Genomic DNA, 23,873 nt, shown 5'->3' with positions numbered 1-23,873 from the left:
ACACAAGAGGATACTTCAGTGAGACACGGAGTAGCGCAAAAGGTGCTGAGAAATCAAAGATCCAAGGCGGCGGGATGCGCCACTGAATAGACACGCTAATTTCATGAAAAAGCACGGAATAACGCTGGAAGGCTTGATGGGTATGGCGTTAAGCACTAAGCAGGGGTTTGGGGCTAGACACCGGAAATAAGTCGGACAGCCGAGCATCAACCAAATTCATGCACGGTCATGCACAGTCATACACATTTTGAATGGATAATTCTGCTTTATTTTTTGGTATATTCAGTCGTTGGGGTGGAATCCATTGTAGGAGATGGATGGGATGTGGTCGTAGTGAGAGAAGAGAGTAAAAATGGAAAGTAAATTAAAACCAAGCTCCGCCACTCAAGAAATTCGACACAAAACAAATATTTCAAACACCTCATCACACTCCGCTCACCAATCTATACCCATACGATGACATATACAAAGCTAACGGCAGACCCAAGGAAGAGCTAAACCCTTGTGGTAAATTTGGCGGACAGCCAAGGTAGATATGCACCCAACTGAGCAGAAGAAAAGTGTAAAAAATTAAAATTCAAGAAACTTTAATAAGTAAGTGATATAGATCTAGTGAAGGTACTAGCTCGATGGAATATCTCTGCGCCTTCAAGTACAGAGTCTCAGGTCTATATCACAGCGTCAATCTGCTGCTTAGTCCTTCTCTCATCACAAATACTGATGAAACGTTCGATGCCTCTGGAACGCCCATAGAAACCCTTGTACGCTATTTATGGCGATTCCATCCATCTTCAATCGACGGGGCAGAGTCTCTCATCAAGGTGATTCTAGCTCCCGCTTTGGATATGTATCCAGGAGTGACATTTTCCATGTTCGAATGCATCACCCTGAGTATGTCGACAGCGTCATTTCGCTTTCTAGTTGGGACCGTCTTCTTCCTGTTCCAGCCATCAAACTCAGAGAGCCCCTTACATACGCTGTTGGCCTCTGCTGCTGATGCACTCTTTGCTAAGCAGTCGCAGCTGTCCATATCCGAAGTGATACAGCAACTACCCCCTGGTCGTCGAAATTGATATTACTCATTCAATTAAATCTAGATATAGTTTTGAGTGTGATATTCTAGGGTGTTGATGATATATCTGTGTCGCTTGTTATGTATACTTCATGACTTAGCTTTTGAGGTCCAAGAAAAAGAAAATCAGGAGATATGTATTGCAGTTGATTGAATTGAATGATTACAACATTATTATTAGAAGCTGACATGATAGGATAGATCACTTTGCAATAATTATCAAACAATCTTGTTTCCTGTCGAAAGGGAACACGCTTATAGAAGCTCGTTCAGGGTGCAGGAAAGATCCAAGTTGAGGTTGATTAGGCCCTCCTATAGGTTAAGGTGTTTGTCAGTTCTTCAGTTCTTGTATATGACTTTTGTATAAGCTTTGCCATACCTGCTTGACATCTCCTTCGCAGCAGTAGACACTGCCTCCGGAGCAGCTCTTGCCAAGAACACCGTTGAGGAGGTTGCCCAGAGACAGCAGACCACCATTTCCGTTGTCCTGGCAGACAATAGTCTGCTTGCTGGTGCAGATCTGGGTAGGAGTAGATCCATCCACATTGGGCTTTTCACCTTCGGTGGTAGGCAAGGCCATAGCGGCAACCAAAAGGGTGGCGAAAGCAGCGATATACTTCATTTTAGCGAGAGGCTGAGAGTTGGTTGAAGTGGTGGAGGAGATTTGTAGTAGCCTTGGCTTGAAACTAGAGAAACAATTAGCTGATGGATAATAATTGAGGAAGAAAGTGTTCTCGTACTTATTTGATTGCTTGATGAACGAATGCTGTTTGATGTTGATTAGCTTCTGCAGATGAGCTTCTTTTATAGCTTATTTCTGTCGGGCTTGCACAAATTTGGTTCTACTGCTAGCATCGATAATAGATGTAACATCTTTGATTGAATCATGTTTTTGCAACAATAGTCCTTTTGCAGTCACAGAATAGCCCTGCAACAGTTCGTAGCGTCAAATTTTAGATGTTCTTGTGGTAGAAAAGCAACGAGTAGTTTCCGAAAACGGCGGTTGGGCGTTTATACGGAAAAGATCAGCCATTGAATACGATAAGATGACTGCTTCGTTCTTTCAATGCACCATCATTCTACTACTGATGAATGCATCGGAGTGATATGAGATTCAGAAAATTAGGTCTTTGCCATGGGGTATGACACCGGTGGCTTCAGTCCCAGCTCCACCCATATTAAATTTGGCGTTTTTTGTCTTATGTAGATGAAATTTTATTATAATAGAAATTATGGACGACGCATGGCCCGCAAATAAATAACCAACATTATAGAAAAAAAGTGTCTCAGATTCCGAGCTTGCGAGGCCGTAAGATGTCCCACTATGTTATTTCAAATATAGTTATCGACCTGACGCTTACAGATGTGGAATTACACAAATAAGGTCTGTTGTACTCGTCAAAACTACGTAGCTTTATTGAGCAGTTCAACCACGGTTGAAGTATGGGATTAATCGTCGAGCCTGCAAGCGTAGATCACAAGCTAACAATGATTTAATTATTACAAACAGGTGTGAGATGTTGGCCTAGTGCACACATCTTAGGACGGGCTATACCCACGAAATTCGTTGTCTCTTAGAACTTGAATAACCTATTCCTTTGATAGGTGGCAAAACTGGTATATTTTTATGAAAGTTTAGAGAAAAGCGATTACTACTGATATAAAGTATGATGAATAGAAATATTAGATGAGAAAATGAATGTTTGATAAAATTAGGTTCTAATAGGTCTCAAGGCAGAGACCAGGATGACATAGTAATGTCAAAAGACACCCCACATATAAAACGGAATGCAAAATGTGGAAACAGATGATACCCAGCAGTCGAGACAGAGCAGCATCCAATTCAATGACACGAAAGTGCAGCAACAGATGAATATGGCTCATATGCGAGAATTTTGAGGTGAATCCATTTAAAGGACCTCGTTGAGGGTACAAGAGAGAGCAACGTTGAGGTTGACGAGACCACTCTGAGAAACCGGTTAGATCAAAATCATGCTTGAATCAGTGAAGATATTCTTACCTGGACATCACTGTCCTTGCAGCAGTAAACGCTGCCACCGGAGCAGTCCTTGCCGAGGAGACCGGGGGCGACGTTGCCGAGGGTGATGAGACCACCATTGCCGTTGCCAGAGCAGACGACACTCTCTCCAGCGGCGCAGACAGATCCACCTTCAGCAGCGCGGGGAACACCGGCGAAGGCGGTAGCAAAGAGAGCAAAGGTAGCGAGGATGAACTGCATAGTTGCGGTGGGAGAGGTTTTTTTGTTTGGGATTGAAAGGGGTTTAGAGAGATGAAATGGATTGGATGGATGATGAGAGGATGAGATGCTGATGGGATGATGATTGAGATGGGCGGCACATTGACTGTCTTTAAATACTATTCCACTGAGCGAAGAATACATTTTGAGAGGCGCCATGAATGCGGGTGGCTTTTTTTACAGGACATGAGGAATGTGACCCTTGACACACGAGGAAGGGATCGACCCTAAGAATGTGAAGCTTGGTCTTCATTATGGGGAGTAGTAATATGGATCGACAAGCAGGGATGCGCGCTAATGAAAGGAAACTCCATTTTATGCTACTTTATCTACAGTCTAGCCAATGGGGACGTTCATAGTGGACAAGCTTCTCTCCCAATGCTTTTCCATATGTAGTTTGTTCCTAGTTTACAACCAAGATATCAGTAAGTTTCTTACCCAGGAAACTCCTTTTGAGGTTCAAATTTCGAACACGCCCTATGTTTTTTAATGTTTGCCCATGATTCAATCGTTCAAATCGCCGATATTCAAAAATGAACACGGAAAATTACCTATCTGTCATGGACGATTTCTAGGTATGCTATGCGCCGATCATACAACTTAGCATGCCACTCCGTCATCCCAGCCCTTTCTTGATTAGCCCTAGATTGGACATCATTCTCTATTTTCCAAGTTCACAATGCTTCTGTGGGGCTTTTTCAGTCTCTGTGAGCTTTGATTTGATCGATTCTTCAGCCCAACTGACCCTGAATAAGAAGATCTTCAGGGGACCAGAGCTGGGTGCAGGTCAAGCTCAAAATAGGCCGAAGGAATTGAGATCGCCTCGTGTAACACCTTATTCTGATTAATATGTGACGTCAATTGGTTGCGCTGTTCCGTTTTCACAATCCAGCGTTATCTCTTCCTACAATGTAGACTATAGCTGGTCCAATTCACCCTTGCCCAGGCGGTATTCAGCTTCTAAAATGGCGTATCAGTCATGATCCAAGAAATCACTTGAAGCCAATGAAAATGAAGATCATCGATTAGCTCCTCCTATTTCAGGATCAAATAATTCCCTCTCTGCTGGACTTAATATATTGGTTGATTCAACCTTATGTAAAAGCTCATATCAGTCTCCAATGGCCAAAAGTAATTCATGAGGCGTAAAAGTTCAAAGAGATACAAAGTGAAAATAGTAATTGTCTTAAATTATAACTATTAGAAATAGGTAGATGCATAGGACTATGTAGTGTCTTGGATTCAAATAGACCAATTCTTCAACACTACCTATGTATCACGAAAATTACTAGGAAACTTCTCCAGGTCTAGTTACCTTGGTACCGGTATAACTACTTATCAGAGGTAGTACACCTAGGTAGTAGACAAGGTTCGAGAACTAATATAGTTTCTGGCCTAATTCCATGGAGGTTGTACCCCGGATTAAGAACAGCATTGGAAAACCAACCTCTGAATGAAAGAGAACATTAGAATTCTGAAGAATGACTCGGAAATTTTCATGATATATTTCAATTATGAAAATGATTTGACCGCAGCAAAAGGAACTACCGAGGTCCCTCTCTCGAAGCTGATTTATGTTTCCCATGTAGTCTACAGAATTGAAGGGAAGGAACTTTTAAAGTCAAAAAATAACGAGGAATCGAATCGATTATATGCAGTGCTAATCATGAACATGATCCCAAGGTTTATGAAGGAAATATTGAGGAAAAAGCTGAGATAGGAAAAGTCCCAGTGCCCAAGTGATAAATGGAATTGTTAGATGGATTGACATACATTTTGTGTACTTCTGTATCAGAATATTTTTTTTCTCTCACCAAGTTTAGTTATAAGATCAAGATCTTATGATTACTACCTGCCATGTGATTTAAACCACATGCATATTAGCTAGTTGAACATCATATCTGGAGATACATAGCGCATTGTTGATCAAATTAGGAAATTTGAAGCACATTTTTTACCCTAATATACAGCCCTACTGATTAGCCATGCCTGAGCTGATGACCAAAGGAAGCAGGAACATAAGATCCATACTCTAATCAATCAGGTGATCAATAACAAGTTAGCTCCATGCGAAGTAGCTACGATCTCTCTCGCTTAAAAATGGCGCATCTCTCAGTATCATTTCGCCACAACGGTCAGAAACTACAGCCAATCTCCTCGACATGGTTTTAGCGAATTCAGCACCAAAATCTCACCGATCATCTCATATCAAGAGAAGTGACTAGTACGCCATATGGATGTTCTCCCGCATGAAGTGAGCTACTGTTGGTATCAATTTCTAGTTCATGGTCCCGTCCAATCTCGGTTTATAGATAACTACTATACGGCTAACGTTTGAATCGCATGAACTAGTAGATCAGTACACCAGTTCGGTCGGGAGAATGAACCTCCTCAAATAGGAATTAGGTAGAATTTAACAGACAGTGCCACTTGGGAGAGAAATTTCCCCATGCCCTATAAATTCTTGAAAATAGTGATTATTACCATTATAGGTACATATTTGTGGCGCTGGAGTTCCGCCGGGGTTCCAAGTTCCTATTGCGGCTTCCCGGCGGTTCTCGATTTCAACGAACTTTAAAGTTAGGGTGCTAACAAATTCTCGTAATAATTACGAATCTTCCAACTACTTCAAGCTTTTCTTGAAGCTTATGAAACAAATAATCCCCTTAAGGACTGTAAATCAATTACGCGTCTTTATTGTCTAGTGTGTGGAGGGGCAATATCACCCCGTAGATCCTCAGTATGTAATCCAATTGGACCACTATCCTGCGGTAATCGTTTCTAGCAGGAATACCAGCCCTGACCCCCTCATTTCTCGGTGCGCACCACCTGAGCTCACCACTTCATCCAAACTCATTTTCTACCGCTTGTGGAGAATTCCGGAGTCCGGAGTAGCTTTGACAATTAACCTTGGAACCCTTGAAGCCAGGCGGTAGTTGCTGGCCACATTTGGATTTGGGTTAGTTATTCTGAGCGCTACTGAGTGAAATCCATTGTTGGTGCCCTTGCCAATATCTCATCTATGTTCACCTGTGATACTTCCTAAAATACATTAATGCTAAAAGCTAGAGTGATTGACATAACTAGACGTAAATATTATTTTCATGATTAGGAAAGTATATGGGTAAAAGTGCGGTATGTAGGGATATGGGCTTGAAATTGTAACCTCTCTAGACCTAAAAGGGAATAGTAAAAATAGTCAGTCTAAATTCAGCATGCACGCCGTCGAATGTTACCCATGAGCAGCCGAATTTTTTTAGTTTGGACGATCCCTGGACTAAAAAATCCTTGGTTGTTCATTGAGACATATGGCCCATTTTAGGGTTGAATTGCCTCATGCATGGGCAAATTTTGATATGACTTTCCAAATGGTAATAAGACTATAAAAGGCGAGGTAAGAACAGTACACGAACAAGTAGCGAGAGAATCGATAGCTCTTTGGACACTCTTCTGTTCCCTGAAAATTCAGTGCTGGACAACATGCCTGACTATTCTATAGAGAGGGACACCCCACCTCCGTCCCAGCCTGGGATAAACGATGAAAAGGCCGCCGTCTCTGTCTTAATTGGCAAAGATGACATTAAAGTCCACAAGAGCGAGCAAGGTGGACCCAGTGAATTTGGTGAACCAGATAGTAGTGGCAATGAGGTGGTTATTATTACTGGTGCCGATGCAGCTGCTCACTTGCTACCCTTACGAGATGATCACGACTCCGCGCTATCCTTTCGAAGTATTGTGCTAGCCACGATTCTCGCATGCTTCCAATCTGTCATGAATCAAATTTATTCAGTAGGACAATTTCACAGACAATTTTTTTTCTATATTGACCTGACAATTCATAGTTTAAACCTACATTGATCACCATTCAAGGCACCTTCATCGTCTTAATCTCTTACTTCCTCGGCCTTGCCTGGGCCAAGTTCCTTCCCCGCGGCGATAAATTTGAGGCTAGATGGAGAGCAAAGGGTGGACAAGGTAAAGCACCCTTGTGGATCCGGTCTCTTGTAATCCTGAATCCAGGGCCATGGTCTCTCAAGGAACACTCAATCTGTTCTATCACTGCAACGTCGGCCTCCAACGCTTCGATAACATCAACAGTATTTGCTGCTCAAAAATTGTTCTACAATATGCCCATTAGTCCGGCCATTGTCATCCTAAGTACCATCTCCATCGGTCTCTTTGGCTATGGTCTTTGCGGTTTGATGCGTCCAATTGCAGTCTGGCATACTGAAGCTGTTTACTGGAGTACCCTTCCTACTGTGAAGGTGCTTCAAGGCCTGCATTGGCAGGAAGTAAAGAACTCCAAGCCTTTAAGGTACTTTTGGTATGCCTTCACAGGCATGTCTTTGTACGAAATTATTCCTGCCTATATCTGGCCGTGGCTGAATTCAGTTTCTATTCCGGTATGTACTTCCGAGCTCCTAGAGATACTTGGACTTGATGGATTTAATCCAGCTCGATTTTATCTCCTGGGACTTGTTGCATTCGCCTATTTTGACTCAATACTGACTGTATATTATATAGTGCCTAGCATCTATGAAGGCTACAGGAAATAAGGCTTCCATTCTTACAAATGTATTTGGCGGAGCTACCAACAACGAAGGCATGGGACTATTTACAATCAGTTTCGACTGGCAATACGTAAGAAAGCACTCTCAATCCTTAAACCACTCCATAAGCTAACGCTGCGGCGAAGATAACTTCGTTCCAAACTTCCCTCCCCTTGAAGCTCCAACTCCACCAAGCTACCGGATTCTTTGTGTGCTTCATATGTATGGTAGCCATATATTACGGAAATGGCTGGAATTCGAGGAACCTTCCGTTTATGTCGACACATCTCCTTATGGAGAATGGCACAAAATATCCTGTTGATAGTGTCTTCCCAGATGGACTTCTTGATAAAGCTGCCTTGGCAGAGTATGGTACTCCCAAATTGACAGGTACATTTGCCTTTGCCATGCTCATGGCCAATGCTGCAGTAAGTTCATTATTCTTATCTCTTTCTCTTTCTCTTTATTCCGTTTTCATCACTTCCGAAATACTTATATACTTACCTTTACACAGATTGGTGCACTAATTCTCCATTGTATTCTCTTTTGGGGAAAGGATATCATGCGAACGTACAAAAGTGCAAGAAAAGGTAGATATGATGATCGTCACCATGAACACATGGAGAAACACTACAAAGAAGTACCATGGTGGTGGTATGGGATAATCCTTCTTCTGAGCTTTATCCTTGGGCTCATTGTTGTCCTTAAAGAGGACATTAGTCTTCCAGCCTGGGCTTATATTGTTTCCCTAGTCATTGGAACCATAATTGCACCATTTGTGAGTCCCCTATGGCTTTCAGTGATCAAATAGCTCTAATTAATTTACAGAGCACTATACTTTATGCCCGATATGGTAATGGTATCGCTACCAACAACCTCTCAAAAATGCTGGCTGGCCTTATGCTCCCTGGACGTCCAGTTGGGAACATGTATTTTGCTGCTTGGTCCCACAACGTCATTTCAAACGCAGTCAATCTATCCAATGATCTCAAGATGGGTGAATACCGTGAGTTCTATAGCCGCATCCCTAGAGATCTATTCAAAAACTAATTTGTGATTCTAGTCAAAATTCCCCCTAGAGTCATGTTTCTTACGCAGATTTGGGGCACTATGCTTGGCGGATTCATCAACTACGCTATCATGATCTCCATTGTGTCTAATAATGCTGCGCTTTTGGCCAACGGCAATGGAAACTCATCATGGAGTGGTGCGACCCTCCAAGCTTTTAATACCAACGCAGCATCTTGGGCATTGGCTCCTCATATATACAAAAGAGGTACACAGTATGAGATGGTACCTATCGGTATTGCAATTGGTGCAGGAGCAGTTGTTGTACATCGCCTATTTTATCAAGTAAGTATCCAGATGTCTCCATTCGAGCTACATATTGTCTACCCGAATACTAATATATCGGCTTTTTCAGTTCTTCCCTAAAGTCCGCGGGTTTGACGTTTCAGAGATCAACTTGCCTCAGTTCATTCAATATGCTGGTTACATTCCGTACAATCAAAGTCAAACGTGTGTCATCGCTTCTTGGGTGATCATTGGCTTCTATGTCCAATACTACCTGCGCAATTATCGCCCGCGCATCTTCAAGGACTACTCATATCTGGTCGCTGGCGCCTTTGATGGTGGTAGTCTTACTATCATGTTCATCCTGTCATTTGCAGTCTTTGGGGCTGCTGGTGTATCGCATTCCTTCCCAACATGGTGGGGCAACAATGCAAACGGGAACTATGATATGTGCCCAGTGTCAGATTAAGTATTCTATTGTGGTTGTATTTCTGTGAAGTTAGTTCAGATAATAGCTCGAGCAGTTTAATCATGAATTTTAATAAACTCCACTCATACTATACAAGAGCAAAGTCAAGGTGGTCAAGATAAGGAGCGGTTAAGGGTGGTTAGAAGCGGGCGGGTTATCCGAGACGTTGTCAAATTTCTGATCTTCATGCTCTCTGCTATTAACTGCGACAACTAACTAGTTAGTTATTTACTTTATTTGTGCTTGTTAATTATCTATTACATATTGTAGTGGGGAAGGAGTATCCCCTTAGTATTATGGGTTATGAAGGCGGTGTGATGAGCGGTCAGAGTAGCGGCGGCAGTATAGTTGGCGAGGATGGGACTTCGTCCCAGACCATCATGCTTACATCTACCTTCATTTCCGGGATATTCTGTTACGGAGTCTCATTCCCCTACTGTTAGTGCAGTTCCGACACCTAAGTTCTAGCTGAATCGACCTGTGCATTTCGACTGCACTGCCTACGAGCGTTCCCCGTATCAATATTTAATGACTCAATTGGGGAGTCGATTAGGAATTGACCAACTTAATAGTACTGAAATGAGAAATGATTTTCCCATACTATTTACTCCATATCTAGACATTATAGTTATATGCTAGTACTTTGACATACTTTCACTGTCACTGAGTTTTCATTTTATTCTGAAGTATTCACTCAAATTTCAATTGGCAGCATGCTGAAGAATTAGGAGGGAACTTCCCAGCCATGGGAACATCGTTAGCGGTCATCCAACACGTTCATCATCAGTAGCATGCCAATGGCTCTATTTACTGGTATGTGATGAATTTAATTGGGGCGTTCTTCCAGTTGGATTACTTTTCGCCTCGATCCAAGGACCTAGCATGATCTTGGCTCCGCTGGTCAGATATCTGAAGGATCGAGTTGGCTCGCAGACTCCCACCACAATTGACTTCATTTGTCAAGCGCCATTCTCCTAGTTTCTTAGAGTGGCTGGAGATCCCCGTTTTCCGAGGGCCTTGGGAGATAAGAGGAAGAATAATTTTAGTGTTTACACCACTTCAATCGGGAGTCTTTGGGATCGCTCAATGGTGTCGGTACAATGCAAGCCACTGGTATGTATACTGTTCCACATCCACAATGCAGAATGGAAAACTTAAATATAAAGAAACTATCGAGGAGCTAGAGGCTCCTCAGCCTAGAATCTTTGGGTTGAACGGAGGTATTCACGAGCTATCTCTGTTTCAGGCATGAATTGGATCACCGGTCTATCAATTGGACCTATTCTGGCTGATTTTATGATCGAGAAGTTTGGGTTAGTTATTGTTAACAATGTGTATTATGTAAGTCTTCAAATTCTTGGGGTCAGTCAGTCATAGATTTGGTCGCTGATCTGAACGGGTGTGGTATCTCTGGTGGGCTGGTGGCGGGCTTCATTCAATTTCAATTCTGCTCGTTCAAAGTAAGTTGCTGTGGGAACTCCATAATAGGTGAATCAATAAGTTGAGATATTGTTGATATGAGAGAAAAGTGTGAATGTTCGTTCCAGAACATCATGAGCTGAAGTCAATCCTTGTACTATCCGCATGACGTCACTAATGCATCCTGCTTAATATCCACTTCCAACTTCAATTCCTCTTTCTCTAAGCTCTTCATCTTTTATAATTTATCGTTAGAATGGAATCTCTTGCCCTCCTCCGCCGTGGTCGCAGCAATGAGCTGAACAGACTTGCTAGTGAGCACCTAGAGCACGATCTGCAGCCCGAAGATCGCGACAGGCTTAAGTCCGCCGCTTCCAAGATATCCCTGTGGACAACAGTTGGATCAGCAGTTGGCGTCAGCCTTGGTCTATTTGCTGCAGTTCGATTGCGCAACACACGCAAGGCATTCTTCGCTGCAGTTCGCGCGCAAGAAAAGCCAACCAAAGTGGTTTTCGCCGACGGCCGCACTGGTAAGTATCAGAAAGCTCTCTTGCGGATAAATGCAATTACTAATTTGATGTAGAAGCGATTCCTGACCTGACCCCTCTACTAAAACCTACTGCCCTCGGTGATTTTGCGACTTACTTCTTCGCCTCGCTTGGTGGACTTTTCCTTGGTGGAGAGCTCGGTAAGGTCCTCTTACATCGCAGCAATGGTGAATTGCGCTGATTTCATTTCTATGCAGGTTTCGCTGGCGGTGCTGCTAGTGGAAGCAGCAGCTTTTCTGCCGATACAGAAAGCAGGAAGCGTATCGATAAAGCCTTCCGGGCGTTCCGAGCTGATGTTCTGAGGAAAGAGGCCGACGCCCTGGACCAAGGCTCCAACATCATATTTTAATCACGGATCTACCTTGTATACTCATTAGGGTGGAGTGATGTCATATTCAGGCATATGAAATAGAGCTTGGTCTTCCGAATATTCACTTCTGTCATGCTTATTTCAATCTTTAGACAATTATTCATGACATATTTCTTTGTTGCTGTGATCTACGTACGTGATAGGCCGTATTCACCAGGAAACCAACCCACGGTGAAACAGAGTCAAGACCAGGCAGTCCTAGAGAAGCGGCACTAGAACACCTTATCTACCTATACGCGCCCTCGTGCCTACTGGTTGAAGTCTTCATTTAAATATACCTATGTATTCTATTTGGTAGTTTTAATCTATCAGAAACTCTTATTGAATTAGCATAAGCAGCCCTAGACCGCGAACGAGAAAGTTGACATCACCTAAAAAAATAAATGGCAAGCCATAGTGGCTACTTCATAATGCAACATGCTCCCCAAAAAAGGCCTAGAAGAGTCTAAAGGTTTCTGTGCCTACCTATACCTAAGTCTTACTAGATCCAGAATTTGTGGCTATATATTCAGTGGCTCTATTTTCGATTACGAAACATACCGTGGTGTTGTTTTAGTTCTTACTATTGATACCAAAGTTCTTATAAACGAAGATAGATCAGAGTGTACTAGGCCCATTTTCAAGGGCATATTCAATTGTACGTTTCTCTAGAGAACTAGACCTAAATACGACTGGATAAGTAGTCGCATATTGATTCTGAACAGTGGGAGCAATACTATATCGAGTCGACCTCGATCCAACATCGTGTATATACGATCACAAAATTAGAATATCTAACTATAGGTGTACTCAGATAGTTAATGTATCTAATTTCGGTAATATATTATAATCTACCGAGGGATCCATTCAACGGTGTGAGATCCAGAAGTTATAGTATCGCCATCCTTCATACCAGGCCAACCATATAGTTAGGGTTAACGTACCACCAATAGTAGTTGTAGGCGCTTTATTGGATAGAAGGCCAAGAAAAGATATAGGAGATCTGGTATCTAGGTAATAATGAATCGATTCTTTATTTGCCCTTGATCATCCCGACGTCGAAAATAAGTAATCAATGCAAAGCTCCGGTGCTACTCTACCATTACTCTACACAAGCAAAAAGTCCAAGAGTCGAGGTCTAGACCCTCCTATATAGGTATGGTTTTTAAATATCAAGGTAGGCAGGATATAACGAAGCAAACAAATTGGCTGGAACCGTGGAATAGTGTGAGTGAAATATGGGAAGAGGAGTCAGCCCCCTGCCAAGAGTGACCTTCCAGAACTTTTTGACCTCTGCCACATCAAAAGATCTTGCGTACTTTTCTACGCATGATTTGCGTCATGAAGTGGCATAATAGTTTGATCTATTCAATCTTATCTTTGCCTCTATTACCAAGTGAAGTTAAAGAAATAATTAGAGAATGCTGAATTCAGGAATAGTACAATCCACGGATGAAATATCAATATAATTGGGTGAGTCCCCACTATATTCTAGAATTGCAGAAAAAGATCCACTTATCTACTATAGCTGACTAATCACACTACTTATAAATCTGCTCGATCCAATTAGTCCAATTTTTCCAAAATCTCTGGGACTGAAGAATGCCACGTTTTTATTCTTCTTTATATGCTTTGTCTCTTGTATCAAGTACTCAATGATATATCTAGAGTCAGAGTATATATTAGTCAGCCAATCACCTACTAAGTTTACCATTCCATGATTAGAACCAAGAAACCTTTTCATTTCAACACTCCACTCTTGTATACGTATGCACTCCGTAGTTAAAACTGACCAATCCAAGAAGGTCCACGAGTATATGAAATCATTATACTACGTAGACTATCAAGGCCCACCCTTGCCGAATTAGCAAATGCTCTTCTCTCAATTCTATTTAGATATTATGATTCAAAGTTAGAATTGCGGATTTGACACTTGTCAATGAACTTGTCAGCGCAGCCCTGCAATTAAACCAGTGACTGTATGGCAGTACAGAGAATGGTTCAATGAGGTACTGTCCGACGGCCCGAGGTGAGACTATGGAGAGTCAATAGCTGTCGTCGGGTTTTCAATGCAGGTACGGAGTACTACCGGCAAGTACTACCGGCAAGTACTCCGTACAACTATACAACCACACAATCCGATCAATCCGCAGAAGAAGAGGAAAAAATTAATTCATTCATTCCATATTACAAGCCCTTTGTACGAGGATATACCAGCCAATTATGATATCTACCGTTTCCATACTTGTCGAACCACGGATCTCCTCTTCCCGATCCCGATCTTAGTGCCCAATAGTTTCACTTTCTTTTCAGCCACTATCCAATTGCGCCATGTCATACGTCAAATATTGGGCGCAGGCCCTCCTAGAACATCAAACGCCTTCAAAACCTTTCCCCTTCTCCGCCATTCAGCGTTGGCCACGCTCTCCTGCTCCCTATCCGTGGTTTAGTAGCCAGGAACCAGGAACAATGACTTATGGATGTATTAGTCCAGCCTAATCAAATGTAGGCCGCCAGATTTTTTATTCATGCACAAGTTATATAAAGGCCTTGACTTGGCCGCCACTTTGTTCTATTTTTCTGTCCTACACACTCTCTTTCAACAGAACTTCACTCCTTCCAGTTCTAAGAAGTTTCAAACTCCTGTCATTCCTTTCTACAAGTCGCCTTTCAAACTTGTCTAACTATCTTTTTTTTATCTATACCATATACCTTCTTTGTGAAATACTTTTGTAGTCTAGACTCTACCCTCCTTTTATCCATCATGCATTTCACCAAGTCTCTTTTGCTGCTGGCAGCTCTCACCACCGGTGTGCTTTCTCGCGCCGAGGGTCACCAGCGCCGTCAGGCTACCAATGGCTCTTGGTCTGATATCCCCTCCGATGGTGTCTACTCTACCGATGGATTCGGTAGCAGCACTTCCTCATCCGGCTCCGGTGACACCTACACCGGCAACATTGGCAACCCTTATGGTAGCAACATCATCTCTGTATCTGCCGCCGATGCCAGCAAGTACAAGTATGTTGTCCAGTTCACTGGCTCCGACACTGACGACTGGACTGTCGTCATCTGGAACAAGTACAGCTCAGATGGTACGATGGACGGCTGGTACGGCAAGGCCTCCACCACCTTCACTCTGTCCGCTGGTTCCACCGTCTACTACGCCTTCGATGAGGATTCTCAGGGTGGCTGGGCCGCAGGCAAGGGTACCACTATCCCCACCAACAGCCTGGGTAGCTACGCCTCCACCTGGGGCGAGTTTGACTTCGGCTCTACCGTCAACAGCGGCTGGTCTGGCTTTGATGTCTCTGCCATCCAGGCCCAGCAGGCTAATATGAAGGTCCAGGGAATGAAGATCTGCTCTGCTCTTAGTGACGGTACTTGTTCTTCAATTACCTCCGACGGCACTGCTAGTAACGCCTATACCGCTGCCGAGGCTGCCATTGGCGGTATTGGTGGCAACTATCCTGCTGGTCCCCAGCGCCTGTCTGCCATTATTGACTACAGCGGGTAAGTGTTATTGAAGATTGAAGGAATGTAAATGGAAATGTTGAAAATAGATATGCTTTTTATGAGGACTCATGTTGTACGCTGGTATTTTACCAAATCCTTTCTTTCTCTTGTCTATATAGGGATTTGAGGCTGGTCCTTCTTTTACGTTTGATGTCTCAGGGTTGAACCCAGAATTACAAAACTGTCATGACATCTTGTTTTTTATTATTATTATTATACTATGTAAAAGTACTTAGGGCTAGGGCGGTTATGCGTGTGATGTGACACTATGAGCGAATCGCCACATAATCTGTCCACGTAATCTGTCAGGCGAACTCGTCACTCAGACTAGTCAGACGCATAGACACATAACAATAATGAGATGCCAAATATTGTATTACAAATATCCAATTGGCGCCCTCAGACTTGGCGCAGACAACTGCTGCACTCGGTAAGGATCAATCATTAGCCAAGAGGGCAATCTACAACAAATAGGAGAGCCACAATAGTTGATATTGTTTTAAGCTTAATATATGAATTTGAGGAACGGTGAGCTTCTGCATGCCCAGGTGGAAAGCAGGGCAAGATGAATCGGAGACCCCTCAGGAGTCATGAATATCATCCATAGCTACAGGCATCTTTAGGATTCCTCTAGTTCGCATCTACCAGTCCTAGTGAGCTTTGAAATTTTGAGTATTTGATTCCGAGATCTTCATAAGCTAATAAAAGATATAAATAATTATTGATGAGGGTCATTTCTGCTATATCAATTTCATATCATAAAGTTCCAAGGTTCTATACCTGATTAATTCCGGCGAGGACCAACAATCACAAACATATCCAAAGGCTTCGTACTGAAGGCACCATTAGCGTGAAGATTATAGTTCTTGTCCTCAAGCTCGAAAGACACGTCCTTGAGGATATTGGCCAGAGTGAAAAATGACCATTCCCACGCCCACGCCTTGCCGATACACTCGCGCTTCCCGTTCCCGAAGCCCTTCTTCGCCGCTGCAGGAAGCTTGTCCCATTTCTCGCCGAGCACTTGTTCCGGTCGGAAATCTTCTGGGTATTCGAAGACAGCTGGGTCTCGGTTGACGGCGTGCAGTACGGCAATCAGGGGCTGGTTGTGGGGGACGTTGTACTCTCCACCACCTAGGACAACAGGGGCTTTATCGCTAGACGGTATGGGCTCGATGTTGAAGCCCGGTGCGGTCGCTGACAGTCGGATCGACTCGCGGAGGATGGCCTCGACGTAGTGGAGTTGTTTCAACTGCGTGAGTTCGATCGGGCCATCTCCAACTATCGAATCGATCTCATCGGTGGCTTTCTTGATCTCGCTCGGGTTCTGTGCAAGATAATACATCGCATAGGTGATAAGATTGGCAGCAGTGGCAGCACCGATGAAAATTGTGACGATCTCATCTAGAACTTGTGAATCCTTGAGCTTCTCTCCGCTCTCCGGGTCGACGCCGTTCAACAGTGCATCCATCATATCCTTGCGTGCAAGGTCTGGGTTACTATTCCGATGCTTGACAGCATCAGAAGCGTAGGCGCGCATGGTCTTGGTGAAGTCGGAGAACTTGCGCCCGTAAAGCCAGTTCAGTAATTTCGGGCGCGTCGGTCGCTTCATTGCCTCCATAGTCGCACCCTCCCAAGCCTGTACCATCTCCCAGGCCTTTTGCTGCGTTTGATCCTTTTCACCCAAAACATGTACGCGCTGGTTGAAAAAGCACTTCATGCATGAGGCCAGCAGCAATAAATCCAGATCATCCGACACCTTAACACGCTGCTTTGACGCAGAGGCCCACTTCTTGGTGATGTCCGGGACGACGTCAGCCAAGTCGCTAAAGTTGGCATCGGTCGCTTCTTGTGTCACGTACGGCTTCATGATGCGATGGGCGATGCCCCAGCTCTTCTCATCGTCATAAGCAGTAAAAAGGCTGTCATGCACTGCATATCGAATCTCCACCACAGGACCAGTTACGCACTTGCGGAACCGTGTCTCATCGCAGATTTCTGTGAGAAGCGCGACACTGCCAACAAAAACGATTTGGTGACCCAGCACATTGATCTTGAAAATCGGACCTATAAGGAAGATTAGTGGCGGTTTCGGAGGGGTAAATAGAATCAAAGTACCGTATTCCTTGGCTAACTTAGCCAGTGAGTTCCATGTCTCATTGGGGTTGACATCAAAGATATTTCCCAGAATTGGGATACCAGGCGGCGCGGGTATTCCAGACATGATGGGAATATAATAAATAAAAGACGAAGAGCAGAAAAAGAGGGTGAAGAGAAGGTTGGAAGGGGGGGGGTGAAGCAAGCTTGAAAAGAGACTCATCTCAGCTGAAGGACATGGTATCCGACAGATCAGATCTTCACCAATCATTGGGGTAAGAACTCGACTCCATCGTTCGGTCTAGAGAAGATCGGCATCGAGATGTAATTGTGCAGATTAGCGAGCGCCGATCTGTACTCGATCAGCGATTCTGGATCAATGAGCTTCATCAAAATTGTCAGCTCTCCACTTTGGCTTGGTGGCACTGCATTTCCCTGCTGAGCTGTTCTTGACCGGTTTTCCATGGTGGTTCATTGCTGATTTCGTATGGTCATGGGATATCCATGGATAATGTTTGCTGTTGACAGGTGGGATGAAATTGAATTGTTGAAGTGGCTGGAATGTTGAAGATCCCAACCTCATCCGTTCTCGTATAATCCCTGCCAACTACGTGGACTTTGCGTCAACATCAAGAGATCTGTCATAGGCAATTTACAGTAGTATTTGTATTGTATGACGTACATGAGCTATATATCTTATTCTCATAATCGATACTCCATACTAACCGACATAATCAGTGATCATCTCTTACATCTCATCTTTCCGTGTCATTCTCTCATACCTACAGGCATGACAGAAAGAATGTCTCCTTGCCACCGGATCCAGGGTTAGTGACCTCCATCGGAATGCTATTTATCTGAAGTTTCCCAATCATATCACTCGTAACCGTAGAAATAAAGATTGTCAATGCATTGTGTCATGGCTTGAAGCCTGTGTCAAGAAGTAGGAGAGATTGAGTTGGGTTAGTAGCTTAGTTGATACATGTGTTCTTACCATAAATCTGGAAATATGCTGAGAAAGTTTTGTATCTGGTTTTAGCCAGTTTCCTTTTACATGTGTAGAGCCATGAATAAGTCGTTCTCCAAAGATTAAGCTCCTCAGCTGATCAAAATCCAGATATTTGCTACAGCGGAAAGATCAAGACGATCTAGATGTGCGAACTGAAGGCAGTAAATAGTCTCGAGCAGCTTCTTAAATTGTAGACCCTTCCATTTTGTTGGAGATAATTGTTTGAGAATAGAAGGCGTATATCGTGTCACAAGGAGCTGGAGGCATAATACTGCAGGTATATAACTTCAAATATAAAAACAGATTCTACGTCTGAGGGTTTAGTATATCTCGTCGTAAGTTGAATAATAACCGTCATCTACGCCAGTTAGTTAGTTACAGGTTACATAAGTGATTACCCACTTTATCCAGAGTCCAGACTATTACCGTATTGCTGTTAGTTAATCTCCACCAGTCTCTAGTGTCCTCTCAGGATCAATCATTTTGTCCACCACTTTTCATCAGTTAGCGACTATAGAAACATCTTCAGAAATTCCCTTGAGTTTTATATAAGGATAATTGTGGCTAAGCCTTAATGAGGCCTCTAGGCCTTTAACATGGGTTGTCACCTTTGCTGAGGCTCTAGTGGCGGGATATGGCCTAAATAGGCAATCCAAATTCACAAATTCTGGAGCTGATTCTGGATTAAATCTGCTTGATTATTCTTCACAAATCAAGTAGGTAAGAGTTTGGACGTATTATCTGGTTTCTAGAACTTTTGTACTTGGTGCTCCATATCTATATACACCACCTCTGTCCATTCATATCATTTCTCTTTCTCAGCTGTATCCATAATCAAACCACCTTAAGACCCACCAGGATAAATCTCGGGATCCTCCGGGTCAGGTGGAGCTTTCGCGCCGTAGCTCACCAAGATTAAATTACGGACACAGACCGAGCATTGATTAGATTCAAAAGCACTATCGAGGTAACTTCCTTAGACCTCGGCATGCCGCATATGTCAAACTTGAAACAAACTAAAAACAAAAAATCTCATCGCTCATCTTGGACACTGTCCCGGGCTGTTTGAATCCTAGTGCGCCCAGGTTTTCCTTAGTCGCATGGATGAAGCCTGGTGGTCCACACAGTAGAATCTTGGTGTCGGGTGCTGGTGATGGGAGACGCTCGGCCAGTGTAGTCTGGTTCACGTAGCCTGTTCCGTATTCCCAATCTGCTGGTGCGCTATCTAGAACGTACCACAGTTTAAAGTTTTGGGGATAGCGACGAGCAAATGTCTCTAGTTCCTTTCGTAAGAGGATATCTGACTCCGAGCGGTTGGCGTAGATTAGACTGATCTCCGTTGTGTCGGTATCGTTTTCGCAGATTGCTCGGATGACTTGATACATGGGTGTGATGCCTGTGCCACCAGCCACCATGCCTATTCTGCGGCAGAGGTTGAGAGTGTAGCGCATTGAGCCCTTGGGGCCTCGGAAATCCACTTCAGCGCCAATGTTGAGCCTGGCAAGATATTTGCTGAGTAGCCCGTTGTCGTAGCTTTTCACCACAAGCTCGAGACGTCCGCGGTCGAGGTTGTTGGAAACGGGCGTGTAAGACCTCGTCACTGCCACTCCATCAATCATGGCTTTGACTGCGACGTGCTGTCCAATGGGTAGACCAAGAATACCATTCACCGTGGGAAGAGCAAACACAAAACGGTACACATTGGGGGACACGAGCTCTTTCTCAACTAGGGGAAGGGATTGATATTTCTGTGCAACAAGGAATCCGCGGGCCAGGTGAGGATCGGCTCGAACCACACGCTTTACCTTAATATGGGGCGGGTATCGCATGAAGCCAGATTCAATCTTTGTGAAACTGCTCACTTGGCGAGCAACCATCACACCAATGACTCCGGAAATCATGCTTGCAGCGAGAAATCCATTCACAAATCCACCGCGAGGTAGACTGAGGCTCTTCAGCTGATGAGAAAGCAGACTGGAAATGGCCTCCAGACCTTGTGCAAAGCGAGAATTGCCTGGACCGCAGACGTACAGAATTGGTAGCACAGCTCCTAGAGTGCCAATGATCAGGCTGGCATTGTTGGATGATTTGATCTCATTCAGTGCTTCCCGGGATACCACACGGACAGCCTTAGGGCGCACATATTGCTGGGCATCTTTAAGAGTGCCGACCTGAAATGGCTCCATGATCTCGAGAGCATCATCCGAATGCCCAACATCTTCATATTCAGCCGTTGCATCGCTACCTGCAGTTTCAAGCAGAACGTCTGCCCCTCCGGGGTGATCTTCTACATATTCTGTAATATCGAAAACTTGAAGCTTGTCAGAATATCTGATACTCTGAAGTTCCTTTTTTAACTTCTCTCTTACCTTTTCCATGTATCACAATCCATACATCACCCTTGGTGTTATGTGCTGCAACTTCCTGCAGACTGTATTCTGGCATCTCGACTTCAAGCTCCGACATAGTCATGATGTCGTCTAGGTATGGATAGAAATGTTGAACGGGGAGAATCAAGGTCCTCTATTGAAACTTACAGATCATCCACAATTAAAAGCCCAGCCAACGAAACATGTTCGAATAATGATTTCATAAAATGTACCAGCCCCTATTATCCCGTTATCCATACATACACTTCAAGTCGTACCTCGGGATAGAAATACCTCATACTCGGTGGGTCTCAAACCACTCGGGGTTCGGCCATCTTAAAATTTTCAATCTCAAGGCCGAATCCACATCAAGCCGAAAGCACAGAAAGGTTCCATAGACGTGGGTGAAGATGTTTCCAATTGCTAACGGAAAGTGCGGCGGATTGCGGGTCCTTGCTGATCATATCTTATATTAGAATCGCGCCGTGGATTCTAGATTTGGAACAGTCAAAGTACCGAGGCATTGCAGTTTCATTTCAATGCCTTACATTGCTGTTGAGTTTTTTTTATGAATTTTTCATTCCATTAAGTTAGAAGTTATGTTTATCAAGCGTTAGAGTGGAGTTCTCATTTACTAATAACATTGCCATTAACTACCACTGTAATTGTTTATTCCGTTTAAATAAACTCGGTGTCATCGAGTAGTGCGCCTTTTTTTTGAAATCATTTAGTTTATAATGGCTGTCAAACAGTTCTACTTACTGGGTGAATCCAGTACATCACCTCGAAGTATCGAGGTGGAACCCACTCTCGACTTTGAAGGCATTCAGCATCTCATCGCCGGCAATTTCGCAGTTGTAGAGCCAGATGGTAAGATCAAATCTCAAAGTAATGGACTTCGACTAACTAGTCAACAGGGGTGGGCTTCCAGTCTGAGGATTCATCCTTGTACACCGTCTCAGAAATCCTCTCCAACGAGAAATCCATTGCTATCACGATAGATGGCAAGGCTGTGCGAGAAATCCCCGGTCCAAAGGGTCTGCCTTTTATTGGAAACTACCTTGAAGTATACCCCGATCATCTGGGAAACCATCAACGTCTTTTCGAAACATATGGTCCCATTATCCAAACGACCAACATGGGCCGCACAGTCTACCAAACGAACGACCCCAAATTGTCCTTGATTATGTTCGCCGAGTCAGATTTCTTCACCAAGAAAATTAATGAGGCGCATCCCCTGCATCCCATCAAGAATATTCAAGCAGGTGTGTTCTTGGGAGATACTGATACTCCAGAGTGGCGTGCTGCTCACAAGTTCCTTCCACCAGCCTTGGGACCCAAGGCCGTTCGTCACTATGCTCCAACAATGCAGGCCACTGTCGAGGATTCATTCAAGGTGTTTGATCAGCTGGATGAACAGGACGAAGCCTGGAATGTTTACCAGTACATGCTAAAACTGGGTTCACAGGCCGTTGGCAAGCTGATTCTCGGTATCGACTTTAAGCATTTCACATCTCCTGATGCCCCACTACATGAGCTTGTATACCGCATTGCTGAGTCTTTGGAACTCAATAAGAAAGTGACGGCCCGTGGTGACTGGTACGCCAAGCTACCTTTTGGTGACCCAAAGCGATTGCGCGATGCGAAATGGCGCATAGTTGAGATGGTCAATGAGTCGATTGAAAACACTTCACTGGGAGGAATTGAGGATTTACCCCTTCAGGATGCTGCTCTCAAGGCATCCAACATGATTGGTGAGCCACAGATCCTGTCGTTATTGAATATCAGGCTAACTCTATAGACTACATCATTCGTGCGACGGACAAAAAGGGCGAGAAGCTTCCCAAGACCAGTCTGATGGAGGCCCTGGTGGTTGCGACTGGAGCGGGATTCACCACGACTAGCTCTCTACTGTCATGGCTACTCTACTCGGTAGTCAGCTACGAGGGAATGCAAGAACGTCTGCTGCAGGAGCTGATCGACTACGGCATCGATTCGGATACCCCAATGACAGCCGATCTCACAGACAAATTGACCTTCCTCGACCGCTTCATCAAAGAGACGCAGCGCCGCCATAATCCCTCTTACCAACCTGCCCGCACTTCCAAGGTTGACATGATTCTTCCTGGTGGTTACAGGCTCCCTCAAGAAGCTACTGTCATCCCGGCTCTGCATCATGTTCATAATAATCCAGATATCTGGGATAATCCTGCACGATTTGATCCCGATCGATGGGATCGGGATGAAGTGAAGAATCGTCATAAGGGAGCGTATATTCCATTCGCTACAGGTCCAAGTACGATTATCTTGTCAGCTCTTTCTGTTGAATCTGTGCTAATCCAGTTTTTGTTTTGTTAGGAATGTGTATCGGATTCAGCTTTGCCCTGCAGGAAGTGAAGGTTTTCCTGCCAAAGTTGCTCTATCGGTATAAATTCTCGAGAGCAGACGACAAGCCTATTGAATACGACCCGATGTTCCAGTTGATCAGACCGACCAACTTATATGTTCGGGCAGAGCGACGAGTGAAATGGCCTCTCAGGACTGAGACGGCCAGTTGATATAGGTGATTTCAAAGATACAATTCCACAATGTATCGACAACCTAGAATATTCAAATCCACACATATTCCAATTACATTACAAAACTCGCGTATTATGATGTCTTTTGCGCAGAATCTCAAAGATACAATCTCTCGGAATTCTTCCAAAACAGTGAGAGTTATGTTCATCCAAGCGCCGGAGACTTTGTAGATAAAAATCATCTCTTCCTAGCCTTGGGATATCTCTGAGATCATGTTCTTCTTTCATGAGTGCAGATCATGACTTAAGATTATTCCGAGAAACATAGATCATGGCAAATGCAATAACTGACTTGATGAAAACTAATAGGAGTTGCGCTTTGTAGAAAGCGCTTTGTCCGAGGGGATGGACC

General features: G+C 43.9%; 9 protein-coding genes across 9 annotated transcripts; 5 read left to right on the top strand and 4 right to left on the bottom strand.

The window, feature by feature from the left end:
- Positions 1–629: 629 nt before the first annotated feature.
- On the top strand, positions 630–1,073 carry N7495_009872 (uncharacterized protein; the record flags this gene model as incomplete). The annotated part of the gene is made up of 1 exon (XM_057212523.1): positions 630–1,073. The coding sequence occupies one exon, from the start codon at positions 630–632 to the stop codon at positions 1,071–1,073; it is 444 nt and encodes a 147-aa protein (XP_057059386.1).
- Positions 1,074–1,327: 254 nt separating this feature from the next.
- On the bottom strand, positions 1,328–1,694 carry N7495_009871 (uncharacterized protein; the record flags this gene model as incomplete). Its single annotated transcript, XM_057212522.1, has 2 exons — positions 1,328–1,384; positions 1,452–1,694. 2 exons carry the CDS (start codon positions 1,692–1,694, stop codon positions 1,328–1,330), a joined length of 300 nt encoding a protein of 99 aa, XP_057059385.1.
- A 1,288-nt stretch (positions 1,695–2,982) lies between these two features.
- On the bottom strand, positions 2,983–3,311 carry N7495_009870 (uncharacterized protein; the record flags this gene model as incomplete). Its single annotated transcript, XM_057212521.1, has 2 exons — positions 2,983–3,039; positions 3,093–3,311. The coding sequence occupies 2 exons, from the start codon at positions 3,309–3,311 to the stop codon at positions 2,983–2,985; spliced, it is 276 nt and encodes a 91-aa protein (XP_057059384.1).
- A 3,498-nt stretch (positions 3,312–6,809) lies between these two features.
- Positions 6,810–9,641, top strand: N7495_009869 (OPT family oligopeptide transporter; the record flags this gene model as incomplete). The annotated part of the gene is made up of 8 exons (XM_057212520.1): positions 6,810–7,118; positions 7,172–7,732; positions 7,854–7,970; positions 8,026–8,307; positions 8,394–8,657; positions 8,708–8,885; positions 8,943–9,232; positions 9,303–9,641. The coding sequence occupies 8 exons, from the start codon at positions 6,810–6,812 to the stop codon at positions 9,639–9,641; spliced, it is 2,340 nt and encodes a 779-aa protein (XP_057059383.1).
- Positions 9,642–11,316: 1,675 nt separating this feature from the next.
- Positions 11,317–11,957, top strand: N7495_009868 (uncharacterized protein; the record flags this gene model as incomplete). The annotated part of the gene is made up of 3 exons (XM_057212519.1): positions 11,317–11,590; positions 11,644–11,748; positions 11,806–11,957. 3 exons carry the CDS (start codon positions 11,317–11,319, stop codon positions 11,955–11,957), a joined length of 531 nt encoding a protein of 176 aa, XP_057059382.1.
- Positions 11,958–14,721: 2,764 nt separating this feature from the next.
- N7495_009867 (putative allergen) lies at positions 14,722–15,471 on the top strand (the record flags this gene model as incomplete). Its single annotated transcript, XM_057212518.1, has 1 exon — positions 14,722–15,471. One exon carries the CDS (start codon positions 14,722–14,724, stop codon positions 15,469–15,471), a length of 750 nt encoding a protein of 249 aa, XP_057059381.1.
- A 783-nt stretch (positions 15,472–16,254) lies between these two features.
- On the bottom strand, positions 16,255–17,691 carry N7495_009866 (putative cytochrome P450; the record flags this gene model as incomplete). Its single annotated transcript, XM_057212517.1, has 2 exons — positions 16,255–17,534; positions 17,586–17,691. 2 exons carry the CDS (start codon positions 17,689–17,691, stop codon positions 16,255–16,257), a joined length of 1,386 nt encoding a protein of 461 aa, XP_057059380.1.
- A 1,898-nt stretch (positions 17,692–19,589) lies between these two features.
- N7495_009865 (putative cytochrome b5 reductase) lies at positions 19,590–21,045 on the bottom strand (the record flags this gene model as incomplete). The annotated part of the gene is made up of 2 exons (XM_057212516.1): positions 19,590–20,884; positions 20,943–21,045. The coding sequence occupies 2 exons, from the start codon at positions 21,043–21,045 to the stop codon at positions 19,590–19,592; spliced, it is 1,398 nt and encodes a 465-aa protein (XP_057059379.1).
- Positions 21,046–21,679: 634 nt separating this feature from the next.
- Positions 21,680–23,500, top strand: N7495_009864 (cytochrome P450; the record flags this gene model as incomplete). Its single annotated transcript, XM_057212515.1, has 4 exons — positions 21,680–21,812; positions 21,860–22,696; positions 22,744–23,238; positions 23,301–23,500. The coding sequence occupies 4 exons, from the start codon at positions 21,680–21,682 to the stop codon at positions 23,498–23,500; spliced, it is 1,665 nt and encodes a 554-aa protein (XP_057059378.1).
- Between the last annotated feature and the right edge of the window lie 373 nt (positions 23,501–23,873).

Source organism: Penicillium taxi (genome assembly GCF_028828555.1).
Source record: "Penicillium taxi strain IBT 34144 chromosome Unknown utg000006l_segment0_segment0, whole genome shotgun sequence".
NCBI lineage: Eukaryota > Fungi > Ascomycota > Eurotiomycetes > Eurotiales > Aspergillaceae > Penicillium > Penicillium taxi.
This window is presented reverse-complemented; position numbering and strand designations above follow the sequence as displayed.